Below are 12,994 nucleotides of genomic sequence, written 5' to 3'. Positions count from 1 at the left end.
GGCTGTAACCTGATTCTTCAAACTGTTGCTTGGTGAGGTGTGAGGCCATTGCTTTTACTTTACTGAACCTTTCTGGACTTTTTTTAACAAGATGGCAGTGAAATAAGAAGCATGTGGTAGGTGTATTATGAATACATAGATTCTGTGGTGCACAGAATCTGTGTATGGATCCATTTAGCATTTGCTGAAAATGTATTTCTAGTTGTTTTTGAAGCATTGAAGATATTCATTGTAGTAGGTTTGCATGGAAAGGTTTTAGTAGCAGGAAGGCTACAGGAATGGCTTCTGTGAGAAGCTGCTGGAAGCTTCCCCATGTCTGACAGAGCCAGCACCAGCCGGCTCCAAGACGGACCCGCGGCTGGCCAAGGCCAAGCCCATCAGCGACGGTGGTAGCACCTCTGAGATAACGTATCTAAAAAAGAGGGGAAAAAACCTGCGCAACAGCAATTGCGGCTGGGGAGAGCAGCGAGAATATGTGAGAGCAACAGCTCTGCAGGCACCAAAGGCCAGTGCAGGAGGAGGCAGGAGGGGCTCCAGGCGCCAGAGCAGAGATTCCCCGGCAGCCCGTGGTGAAGCCCACGGTGAGGCAGGCTGTGCCCCCAGCCCAGGGAGGTCCAGGGGGAGCAGATCCCCACCTGCAGCCCCGGGAGGGCCCCGGAGCAGGGGGATGCCCGAAGGAGGCTGTGAGCCGCGGGCAGCCCGCGCTGGAGCAGGGTTGTGGCAGGGCTTGTGCCCCCGCGGGGACCCCCGCTGGAGCCGGCTGTGCCGGAGGGACCCCCGCTGGAGCAGGGGCAGAGGGTGAGGACCCTGTCCCTGAGGAGGGGGGAGCAGCAGAGACAGAGTGTGATGGACTGACCCCAGCCCCGTTCCCTGCACCCCTGCGCCGCTGGGGAGGAGGAGGGAGAGAAAACCGGGGGTGAAGTTAAGCCCAGGAAGAAGGGAGGGGTGGGAGGAAGGTGTGTTTAGGTTTTGTTTTTTAGTTCTCATTATCCTGCTGTGATTTAAGTGGTAATAGACTAAATTAACTTTTCCCCAAGTTGAGTCTGTTTTGCCGGTGACGGTAATTGCTGAGTGATCTCCCTGTCCTTGTCTTGACCCTCGAGCCTTTCGTTCTGTCTTCTCTCCCCTGTCCAGCTGAGGAGGGGAGTGATGGAGCGGCTTGGGGGGGGCACCTGGCATCCAGCTAGGGTCAGCCCACCCTATCCATCCATCAATACTGGAGAGCAATGATGACCTAAACTCTGTGGCTAATAATGTTGCACGTGTTTATCTTGGCAAATGTTTAATGTATTTATACAGGATGTCAACTCAACTGACATTTTTTTTTTTTTAAATCTGTCTTGAGGTATGAAAAAGCGTGTATGGCATTCTTCTGATAGGGCCATCAGATATGCATTTTTCCCAGTAGGGTTAATTTTAACATAAATTATGTGATGAAATTATGGTCAGTAGCTGGTAGGGTCTAGATGATGGTGAATATCCTCAAGAGACACTTCTTATTTACGGTGTTTCTGTGGATTGCAGACATATTCTCTTTAGGTTCATTGGAGGTTACACTAACAGCCTATGGTTATATAGGGATCTGTAGAGTCGTGGTCTTGATTTCCAGTTGTGAATAAGGTTCTTGGGCTGAGGGAATTCTGCCACTTCCTTGCGTGCCACAGGTTATCTGCTGGAGCAGTACCTACCAGCTATAGTGCTGTGCTCAACTTCAGGTAAACTCAAATGTCACTTTTGGAGTTTGGGTTCCATTCCATCATTCTGGTTCATTTTAACCACTGCTTCATGGCACTAGCTCTTCCCATTTTGAGATATTGAAAACTTTCTCATGAATTTAACATCTTTTGTTTGCAGATGTTGAATTGAGCTGTTAAGGCCAGATTAGTAGTCTGCCATTAAATCTAAATAGGAATCCAAATTCTGAGCGTTAAAAGGGGAGAGAGAAACAAATTTTTATCATATGGATAGTAGGATATTGGGTAGGATAGCAGGATGTTTATATATATAGTATAATATTTAGGATATGTAAATATTTAAGTCAAAAGAAAAGATCTTCATATTGGTTTTCTTGTTCAAATAAAAATGTGGTAATAATAAGCTTATGAACTCTCCAGTATGGCCCCTTTCTGTCACAAATCTACTACTTGCAGTGGTGTTTTGACTAAGCAAAACTTTTACCTCAGGGGATGCCCTTGCCCTTAACATGAAGCCTTTAACACAGCTTTAACCTTGGATCTTGTAATTATCAATATTTGTTCCATTCTGAAACTAATTTTGCAACATACACTTTAGAGTGGGATTTGGTTATTTTTAACAGTGAGTTTCAGAGTCCCCATTAATCTGATAAAGACCCATAGGAGATCCTAGTAATTTTAGATAGATAATTAGAATAGAAAAACATCAGCTCATCAATTTTCAGCTTTCCTGGAGTCTAAGTTGTTGAAGCATGGGACCGAGGCCTTATTTCCAGTGTGATCAACCTTATCCTGCTGTGGTTTATTGTTTTTTGCTTATGGCAGCAAACAGCACTTGGTGATTATCAAAATCTCAGGTTCTCTGCCACCTGAAATTGAATTTCAAAGCATCAGATTTTAAAATCAGCATCTGTTATTTTGAAGCCTTGTTTCTGTGTTTAAGTCTGTTCTGTGTCTCTAGACAGTGCTTTGAGTTATCGGTAGCCTGGAAGACAGAAGAAGAAATGATCATTAGTACTTTTGTTTCTGTCCAGTGTATTGCTACATGCAATGGCAACTGCGGTGGTACGTTTGATTTTCCAGCTACCGGAGCAACTAGCTTACAGTTTCATCACTGGATGGTAGTCCTGGCTACTTAACGTGTTTCGCTCCTTTATCAGAAACACTTCATTGCAAAGAGACCCATGTCTCTCTATGGTATCATGTAGAACCATTCTTGTATGTTTTAATCAGAATGAGAAACCCCTACAGGGGGTGTTGCTGATGGACTGCTTAAGAGAAATGAGGAAGATTGGTTGAAGTTTGTAATAGTTATTTTTTTCAGACATCAGCACAAGACAGCAGGTGTTTCCTCTGGTAAATGATTCTTCTAGTAGCTAAAGAGACTTGATTTTTGTATGTTGTTGCTTTTCAGGTTTAGTGTATGTTAAGGGACACATCTTCTCAGACATCTAATCTTCTGTTGACTTTATGGGAAAGAATAATTATATAATCTTTTCAGATCTTTGAATCAGGGATGGTTAATATCTCCCCTCTTCTATGGTCTGTTCAAGCATTTCCTTTCATCTGTGATTTTCAAAAATAAAACAAGACATGGTGTCTGCTTAGAGAATGGTTATTGCTTGAATATGTCATCTGACTGGTTACTGTATCCTATACTAATTTTATACATGGTTTTCTGGTAGAAAACCTGGCTAGATGCATCTGCTATCCTTAATCTAATTTAGTTAAGTTCTTCTGTGGAATCAGATTGCTAAAATGCCAGAACTTACTTCCAATGAACAAGCACTTCTCAGACACTTTCAAAGTGTGTGCACTTAGAGGGCGTTGTTATATGTATGCCCTTTTGTTGGAGCAGATACAAGGAGTGGGTCCTTAATTATGATAAATCTTTTAGACTAAGAACAAAGTTTGTGTCTTACCGAACACAGTAGGCTTGCAAGAAAAGAACTGCCGCAAAAGATCCTCCATGACTTTAACAGTATCTTTCCTCAGCTGAAGCAAATTATAAAACTGAATTTTCTGATTAGTCACTTTGTTCAAGTGAGGTAGTGTTAGTGTAATGCTTTCGATGTGTCTGAAGTATTGTCACATGAAATCTTTGTTACTTCATCTTTTACCCTGCAGTACCTTGGATATTTCTGATTGATGAAATACTTTAAATACTCTAGGGCTTAAAGACCTAAAATAGACACTGTTAGGATTGTGCCTTAGCTACTTAAGAAGGATTTTTATTCTCATCAGGACGAGTGAAAACTTCAGTGAATGAAAGTGGAAATCTTTGGCTTTCTTTCTGTAAGAGAAAATGTTGCACACAACTATTGATTGTCTTCACATTTCAGTTGCTCGAACTAGAAAGCATGCATGGAAAATGAGTAAATGTACTTTCCTTAATTTGTCAGTATTTCTTCAGTTGAGGTATTTAGGGAGGGATTGATTTAGAAAATGTGCCTTCTTTATTTTGTAAGTCCTGTGGGCATTGATTTGCATTGTGGCAAAGGTCATGTGGAATACTGTTCATGCTTCTCCGAGAACATATGACCCAAATGTATACAATGCAGAACAAATGAAAATGAGAGGGAGAAGTGACATCCTCTGTATAGAATTTTGTAGCCCTGCCAAAATGATGAGAAAAGGGTTTAAGAAATTATACGTAAGAGTTTTTCTTTGGAAAGAAAGCCTTTTCCACCACGCCTTCAAAGATGTGATACTTGTAGGAAAGCCTTGCCAACCCTTCCAAAACACCCAATGCCCTGGTGAGCCCAGGAGATGCTTTCTTTCAGAAGCTGCCTAAAACAATTTGGCTGTCTTATTCCTGTTGTTTGGGAAGGCAAAGTGAGTCCCTTAATTATCTTAACTATTGTCTTTTTCAGACCCTGAAGATTAACATTTATCATGCTGAGATTTGGGCAGCACCTCATTAAGCCCTCCGTGGTCTTCCTGAAGACTGAGCTCTCCTTTGCTCTGGTGAACCGCAAGCCGGTGGTCCCAGGACGTATCCTTCCAAGCAGCGCCTTGATGATGGGTGCCGGCGCTCTGGGGAAAACGGGAGAAGCTCGGTGCGCTTTGAAGACCAGGTAGGATGGTGTGTGGGTTTATTCTGAAACCAGGCAGTGGAACGTAATACACTTGATCGGTGTTGCAGAATTGCCGAAAATGGTTGCTTAGCAACTGTGACCTCAGAGGTGAATTTCTATTGACCTTTTCATCACAGAAGATGTATAAACAACCAGGTGCTACTAAAAGCATTTTAAAGTGTATCTGAGAAAGTACTGTTTAAATTTCATATTATGCTAAATAGCACATCCTGCTTCCTTTTTAATAATGTCACTTATTTTTAGATGTGGTAACTTCTTTACAGCAGATTTTTGAATTCTCCTAACTAAAGGTACACAATTTGGCAAATGGCAGCACAATCCTGTATAGACTCATAGAATCCTTTAGTTTGGAAAAGGCCTTTAAGGTCATCGAGTCCAACCGTTAATGAAGACTGTTATGAAGACTCTTATTTTTTGGGGACAGATTGATTAATTTAGGTAGGAATAGATTAAATAAACCATCTGTATAGTGCGCACATTTTCTCAGGAAAAAATGAAGCCTCATGTTGCAAGTAAAGTTCTCATTAGAAACTGTATAGGAACTTGATTCTGCAAGCTCCTAAATGTACCTATTTAGTGTATTTTGTAGTGTGGCATGTTATTTTCCAGTCAAAACTTTGCTGCTGTGTAACTTGTGCTGATTTCAGTGGCTGGAGGTGGAATTCTTCAGAAATACTCAAGGCTGAACATTTCCATTGAGGTCCATGGTAAAATTTTAGTAGGGAGTCAGTTAGGCAATGGCTGAATGTATTTTGGGAAAAGAAGAGTCATCTGAAGCTTATTAGAAGCTTTCTTGTTCTTCTGTATTTTTATGTTTTCTTTCATAATTTAATGTGTAATTTATAATTTGTAAGTTTTAATATATTTTGTTAGACCCGTAAATGTGTTTTGTCTAAAACATGAGACCTTTCTCTTCTCCTGCCACTTCTGTAGATTATAGTTGTTTGATACAGAATCAATATAGAACTTCTCTCTACACCTGCTTTGAATGGTGTCTGTTTGTACCACTAGTCAGACCACCTTTTGGTTATAAGGTCTACGCATCTTTATGCATTTATAGAAACTTTAAAATATTCCTATCTTACCAATATATTGCAGTGAATTAAGTGAACAGTTCTTCTCAACTTCATGTTTCTGAAGTATCTGATGTAAATCAATGTCATTTATAGATTTGTCCTAAAAAAACCCCCAACATTTTCAAAGCTTTCTAAAGACGGTATCACATCAGTGACTCTAAGATGCAGAGCCTGTAAACACCTGAGCAGAATGTTGGTATACGCATTGTCCAGATCAGAGAGTAAATAAAATGTTATCTGTACTGTGTGTGGAAGTTTGAAGAAAAAAAAAAAAAGTTAATGATTTTTTTTAATTAATCAGTTAAGTGAACAATTGAAGCTGTTGTTAAAAATAAGAGTTATTTCAGATGAAAGATCCTTGTTTTAAAGTTTTGTGAGCACCTGGCAATGACAATTTAAGGAGCCTATAAAACTTAATTATTACAAGCTTCTTTCCTTCTTAAATAATTAAAGATTATAAACTCTAGTTGTACAGCTATTGCTGTTTGGCAGATAATTTTTTTTGCTCAGGTTTAGCTTTGTTATCCCATAATGAGTACTGCAGCATATTTTATAGTGTCACATTGTTTTAATAGCTCATGTGTTGTAATATATGATGTAGTCTTTGTTTCTCCATTGAGTAACTGTTCAGGTAATAAAACCCCAACCCTTTCCCTTTCTCATTGCAGTAACAAAAAATTAGAAAAGATCTTGATGCAAAGGCTACAATACAGTGTGTAAAATAGAGCAATTTGCAGTTGTAAGCCTTTAAAACGTCTGTATAATGCAGCATTCATCTTGAGACCTGGCAGTAACAAGTGTATTTTCTTTGTTTTATTGCAATAATTTTATCTGCCTCATCATTGGCACACTTGTGACATCCCTTTTCATTTCTTTATTCAAGTAGAAAATAAAATTTTAATGTGTGTGAATTAGAGAGACAAAGGAAATCAGTTTGAAAGCCAGCTCACTCCAGGTGGTGGCTTTAATTAACTGGTAAGGTTGAAATTCCATCTTGAAACAGAACGTAGGATTGGAACTGTGAATTTGCTTTAATAGTTTTAAAATAAGGCTATACTCTGGAAAAAAATCAGTCAAAATTGTCTCGTGGAGTTCAGTGTTTGTGATTTGAGCAATGCCAAAGCATGCTTGTTCAGTTAACACATTACAGAGTTTTGTTTTGTTTATCTCCAGCTGCCAATCCCATGTATTCAGCTTGACACGTGAAAGTCAAACTGTGCTAATAGTAACTAAGAGCAGGAATAGGAATAACATGCTATTCATGGTAAGGGAAGAGTTCCCCCATTCCCGGCGAGAGCCGCCTCATTTGCCTCAGCATTAGACTTCTGTCTAATGAGTTCATGGATACAGGAACTTGTTTGTAATGAGATTCCTTTGAGCAGTTTTTGCAGATTCTTGAACAGGAAGCAACTTGGTTCTCACTATTGAGTAGGGGATAGCTGGCATTAAACTGGAATCTCTGCTGTGTAAGCAAAAATACATGCATGTGTTTGACAATAGTAGCAAACTTGTTCACCTCTTTTGGCACTACCAAATGGAGAGGGACAGGTACACGTGGTCAGGGTGCAGGATTAGTGCGTGTTCCCCTCAGGACATCCAGTCCCTTTGCTGTCACCTAACAGGGAAATGGTTAAAGGCTCAGAGATGTCTGACCAGAGTCTGTCTGAAGACATCAAGTCACTCAACAGAATGAGGAATGCATACCTGCCCTGTTCTTGCATGTAGGTCAAAGGAGAAGATTGGGGCTTGCCTGCCCCTTTCCACTTGTCTTTCTTAGACTGGCCAGGCACGTGGTATTTGAGACAGTCTTGATTAATGATATATTGGATGTCGGGGTGTGTTTTTACATTCGTTTTCTCTTTTGTACAGAAATGGTATGATTTTGTTTTATTAATGCCTGTGAACTGTTATGGAGCCAAGAGTCTAGGTGGGAATACTGCATGCAGTGCACATCTTAGCAGTCAGCGTGGGAGTGAGGAGGAGGTGAGCTGGTTATTCTGTAAGCTTGCTGGGATTTGTACACTTATGCAGGTACTAATAACATTTCCTATGAAAAGCAGAGTCCGTGTGTCCTCTAAGTTCTTTTACCTTGCTGCTTTGCAAAGAGTGATTGTGAAAGAAGTCATTTGTGGCTCCCTTGAACAGCTATGTAGTTGTTTCAGAGGAGATAGGTATTCACTAGCTGGAATAGTGCAGGGAGGGATGTATTTGTAGTCAGCAAATGCATTGTTTCTGTCACACAAAAGGCACAAGATAAACTGTATCATCTCATGTAACCAGCATGAGCTAAGCTTCTACTTGTTTTCCTACTTATTTCATTCAGAGCCTTGCTGCTTCCATAGTTCAGAGCAGAACTGTTGTGTCTTTTAAAGAAAATCCATCTGCTCTTTGACATGGACTTTTTGCTCTTTAATACGGTAGAAAATACCTTGTGAATGACCTACTTTATTGTTGTTTTCCTCACCGTATGCCGTAACTTTACATGGCTTTGCTCATTTCTTCAATAAGCATGAACTTTCATTAACACCGCCTTTCTCATTGCATTGTGCAGGATACTTGCTTTCATCTTGTGTTAAAGATGAAAAATTAATTTGAACATTAGTAGAATCCATTTGGGGACTATGACTTTTTATTATAAATACAATTATTCATTTTTTATGTCCATTTTTTTTTTTTTTTCAGTAGACAAGGTATTGATCTTTAGATTTGTCTTCAGGATGCCAGAAGAAGAACTAGCACAAAAGGAACACGGCATTTGTAAATTGATTGAATGCAATATGTAATGATAGAGACAAACATCAGATCTATGGCAATACTATATTATACAAAGCATTTTTCTACAGTTTATTGAACTGGTTATTAAAAAGATCAGGCTTTCCAGCTGGGAACAATGAGCTGAGGGTTATCAGGACCAAACAATTTTATAGAAATTTGTGGTGAACAGTTTGGCTCCTTCAGTATGTGCACATATATGTGTGTATAATAAATTAGAATAAACATTTGACAATAACTTTTCATCTGGGATTGATTATGAAAAGCTTTTTCCAATCAAAAAAGTAAAACCAAAACAAAAAAACAACTCCCCCCAAAGGCACTGTTTAACTGTTGTATACTGAATTTTGCTGGACTGTGTGGTATTGCTATTTCCACAGAGATCTAGTGTTTCTCACCAGAAAGTACTCTGGTTGTGGGAACAGACCATACATAAAAAGTCAAAGCATGTGATATTTTCTGGCAACTTCATCACTATATGAGGTTAATGGTCATAATTTGTTGCCGAGACAGCGTACTGTATTGTGAGTTACTGCAGCTTGTTCCTTTTATTAATGAGTAGAGAAAACATTAGTTGAACCAGATGCTCCTTCAAAGACTTGATAACACCCTATGCTGCCATGTAATTGTTCTGGATCTGTTGCATGGGTGGGATGGGATCCAGGGTCAGGCAATATAAGAATAGCATCTGCTTTGCTGTACGATTTGTCTGTTTGTGAGCTTCCCTGTCATATGCTGTCAGAATTGCTGTATTACTTGAGACTGACATATTCTGTATTGTCACAAATGTTGTGACAATGCTTTTCTTAAAAGATTTGCAGTTAAAAAGAAATAATCCTTTTGATTAGTACTGTTTATTAATATATTTAAAAAAAATTAATTTAGTTAAAAGTCCTGACAAAATTTCCATTGAAGATAGCACACTGGCTCTGGAAACAACAGTAGTATTCTCTTACAAGTTTGGTTGGAAATCATGTGGTTTAGTATGTATATGAAATTCTAATTCTTCATAAAGTTACAGAGCTGCTTTTTATTGTGATTTAGGTATTTTGTACATTGCACATTTATCACATCTGTATTTATGCTATGTAATTATGAATTTTATAGTTTTTAGCCTAAACAAGTGTTAATATTTGCCATAAAACTAAGATTTAGAAAATAAAATTCAGTTATATTGCAGAATATGTAAATTTTCATTTACATATCGCAATAATGTACACTGCATTGTTACAACTTCACATTACAAATATCAAACCCTGTGGGAAAGTACTCTTTAGCGCTTATTACAGAAGCTTTGTATGCCTTACTATTATTATTAGTTTGCTTTAGTGCAATGCTAAGGAGCAGTCATGCTTCTTTTAGCTCTTTATCAAAGAGCTAAAAATAAGGGGGTTTGGTAAAGACTCTGTAAGCTAAATATGATGCTAGAGATAGCCAGGGTCTCACGTGGAGACAGAAAATGTTTGTTACCCTGTGGAGTGAACTACTTACATGATTTTCCCAAAATGTATAGTTAAGTCTAGAAGACAGTACTAGGAAGAGGATAAAGTACCTTTTCTGGTGTAGAAAAGACCTCCTGAATGGAAGAACAAATGTAAATGATGGATCTTTTGTGAAAATGTGGGGGAAGTATAGACTTTATTTCTTTATCAGGAATGCTAACAGATTCAGACTTACTTTCTATATTGTCAGTGTTTGCCAAATTCTTTGTGAGATACCAGTCTGAAGCTGTTGACCATCAGTGGAAGGTCCCAAGTTTTTTTTCCCCCCCCTCAAATCCCAAATAAAGCTGTTCCATAACTTTTCCCTTTATGATCAGTCCTGGTCCCTCATCTACTTGCACAAATGAGAGTAAGAAAACCAGTTCCTGTGCTTAATAATTTTTCGCTAAATTAAACTATATTGTGTAGAGGGTAAGGAGTGGGACTGGACCTTGGCAGCAGCCAGCGAGTATATCAGCTTCACTTCTCAAGCTACCTTCTGGGAAAAAAGGTTCTCTTCAAACAACCCAAAGAATGACTGCTCGGCTCTGTGTATGCAAACCACTTGAATTTAGTGGTGATAGAGAGGCCAGTTAATTATCTCAGAGCTGCAGTCATTTTGTTTGCGGTCTACAAACAAAGGCATGGTGGTTGACTCGCATTAAGAAATGCTGCTTCTGAAGATAATAGATTCAGGGCTCTGTGCACAAAAGCTTATCTGTCTCCCTTATTTGTGGGGGTGAAGTTCAACTGTATGATTTGGTCTGATAAAAATTCTCTCCCTTCCGATCTTGTCTGACTTGAAAGGTACTCACTGTTGAAGGAGAATGTACTTCACCATAAGGATTTATTTATTCTGTTTGCATTGTTACTGTTACGTTAAATATAACGGAGTTGATGAAAATCCCATTCTAAATGCTTTGTGCCAGTTTTTCAAATGGAAATAAAAAAAATAATGAAATCACAACTAATTTTTGCTGAATTGCAAATGGAGTAAGTTACCAACTAAATTACTCATTTGCATGCATTCCAGTTAGCGATAAGAATTTCTCAGATTGTAGCACAACCTACACTGGAAGAGATATTAAAAAGCTGTAGCAGTAGCTCCTAGGCTGGAGCTTGGTGCATCTTACCAAAGGCCATGGAGGGATGAGCAGTGTCTTAGTGATGTGTTCAACTGACCTTCAAACCTAGCTGTATGGATAGTAATGAGATCTCTGAAAAATAAGCTCGTAAACTGTGTGTCATAATGGGTTCGATCTGTGCAATTAAATTTCTTGGCTACTTTGCTAACACATGCTGAAATGCGGCTAAAAAATTCTAATTCCATTGTCATCTAATCCTTTTTATTCACCTGTTTGTCATCATCGTTATTTGGAACTTATAAATGACTTAAAGAAAACCATATTATGAATGAACCTCTCCACCGCTTTGTGTGTTTCAGGGGCACTCACGGTACAATTTTGAAGGTGTGCTACTCATGTATGTCCTCTAAAAGTGGAACTGCTTGTCCTCACAAGCTCCAGGGACACGCAGAAGAAATTTTGAAACCTAGTCCATGAGTCCCTTCATTGTGGGGGGTTAAGTACATTCTGCATACTTACACTGTGCCCATAAAGAACACTGTGGAAAGCCTGTTCCTGTCATCGTGAAAAAATGTAAACCATCTAAATTTTAGATCAGTTGACTGATGATGGCTATAGAAGATCAAATTTCACAGAAACTGCCTACTGTCTTCCCAATGTTGTGATTTTTATTTTTATGACATAATTGTTGAGACCCTATTTTGTATGAAAGCAGCTGATTTTTTGATGGTTGAAAATACTTGCTTAAATTTACATTCATATTTCACTGAGTGTTAGGTTAGTTACAGCCTCCCATTTTGTCATTTTTACCTTCATTAACAACTTGCAAAGCATGTTAGCATTTTCACATTGACTTAAAGCTATAGTTTTGTAGTAACTGACTTAAGTGAATTTACTTTGAGGTTCCTCTCACTGGAGTGACAGAGATATCTGGGAAAAAAGTTTACCCATTCTTATTTCAGCATAGCAAGAGACCTGGCTAAATGTTTAGTGAAAAAGCCTCATCCTAAGGAGCTGGAAGAAGTCAAGTTTAAAAGACAGGGGCAAAGCTGTGTAGAAGGAAGTAAAATAAAAAGGTAGCAAACTTCTGTATGAAAAGTGGCAGGGAAACTGAGGTAGGTTTCAGAAAAAGTAAAATGTTTCCTTTGAGATGTAACACAATAATTGGCATTCTTGGTTATAAAACTGTGAAGTCCTGTTCATAAGTAATGAATATTTTTGGTCCAGGAGATGTTTTCTAGTCTAGTACAGAGCAAATTTGTAATTGGTGTGGTTATGGAACGAACCTGTAATTTTATCCTTTTCATCACACCAGGAAACCCAAACAAACTCAACAGCCATAAATGGACAATAGATAACAGATACAAAGGAGGTGATTGCTGCTGTTGCTGTTTTTCCACTATAGAAAATGTAAGTGCTTGCATCAATAGCAGATAGCCATGTGCTTTGCATTCAGGTACCAACTACCATGAGCTTTCTAAAAGAAAGGAATAAAAAGATAATTTTTTTTCCTCAGTACATAACTGGATTTAAATTCAGCTTTTTTCACTCTTGTTTTAAGCAGTTTCTGGGTAATGAAGGGGGTGACAATTACAAGCCATTCTCGTTACAGTTTGTGCATGCCTAGGACCTTTTGTCCTCAACAGAGCCATCAGAATGTGGTATGCAGCACACACACAGTTAACTAAGTCTGGGCAAGGTATTGCATGGATTGCTCTTATGGCAGAATATAATTAAAAGAGATGATTGGAATACATGGTTATTCATAATAGATGTCACACAATTACC

General features: G+C 38.7%; 1 protein-coding gene across 3 annotated transcripts in view; it reads left to right on the top strand.

The window, feature by feature from the left end:
* The window catches only part of FHIT (fragile histidine triad diadenosine triphosphatase), a 613,978-nt gene that overhangs the window by 179,736 nt on the left and 421,248 nt on the right, over positions 1–12,994 (top strand). For all 3 annotated transcript variants that reach the window (XM_055708615.1, XM_055708614.1, XM_055708616.1), the window contains one exon: positions 4,568–4,689. In XM_055708615.1, the coding sequence (XP_055564590.1) occupies positions 4,590–4,689 (100 nt within the window). In that variant the 5' untranslated portion in view covers positions 4,568–4,589. The remainder of the gene's footprint in view (positions 1–4,567; positions 4,690–12,994) is intronic.

Source organism: Falco cherrug, chromosome 4, assembly GCF_023634085.1.
Source record: "Falco cherrug isolate bFalChe1 chromosome 4, bFalChe1.pri, whole genome shotgun sequence".
Classification (NCBI taxonomy): Eukaryota; Metazoa; Chordata; class Aves; order Falconiformes; family Falconidae; genus Falco; species Falco cherrug.
This window is presented reverse-complemented; position numbering and strand designations above follow the sequence as displayed.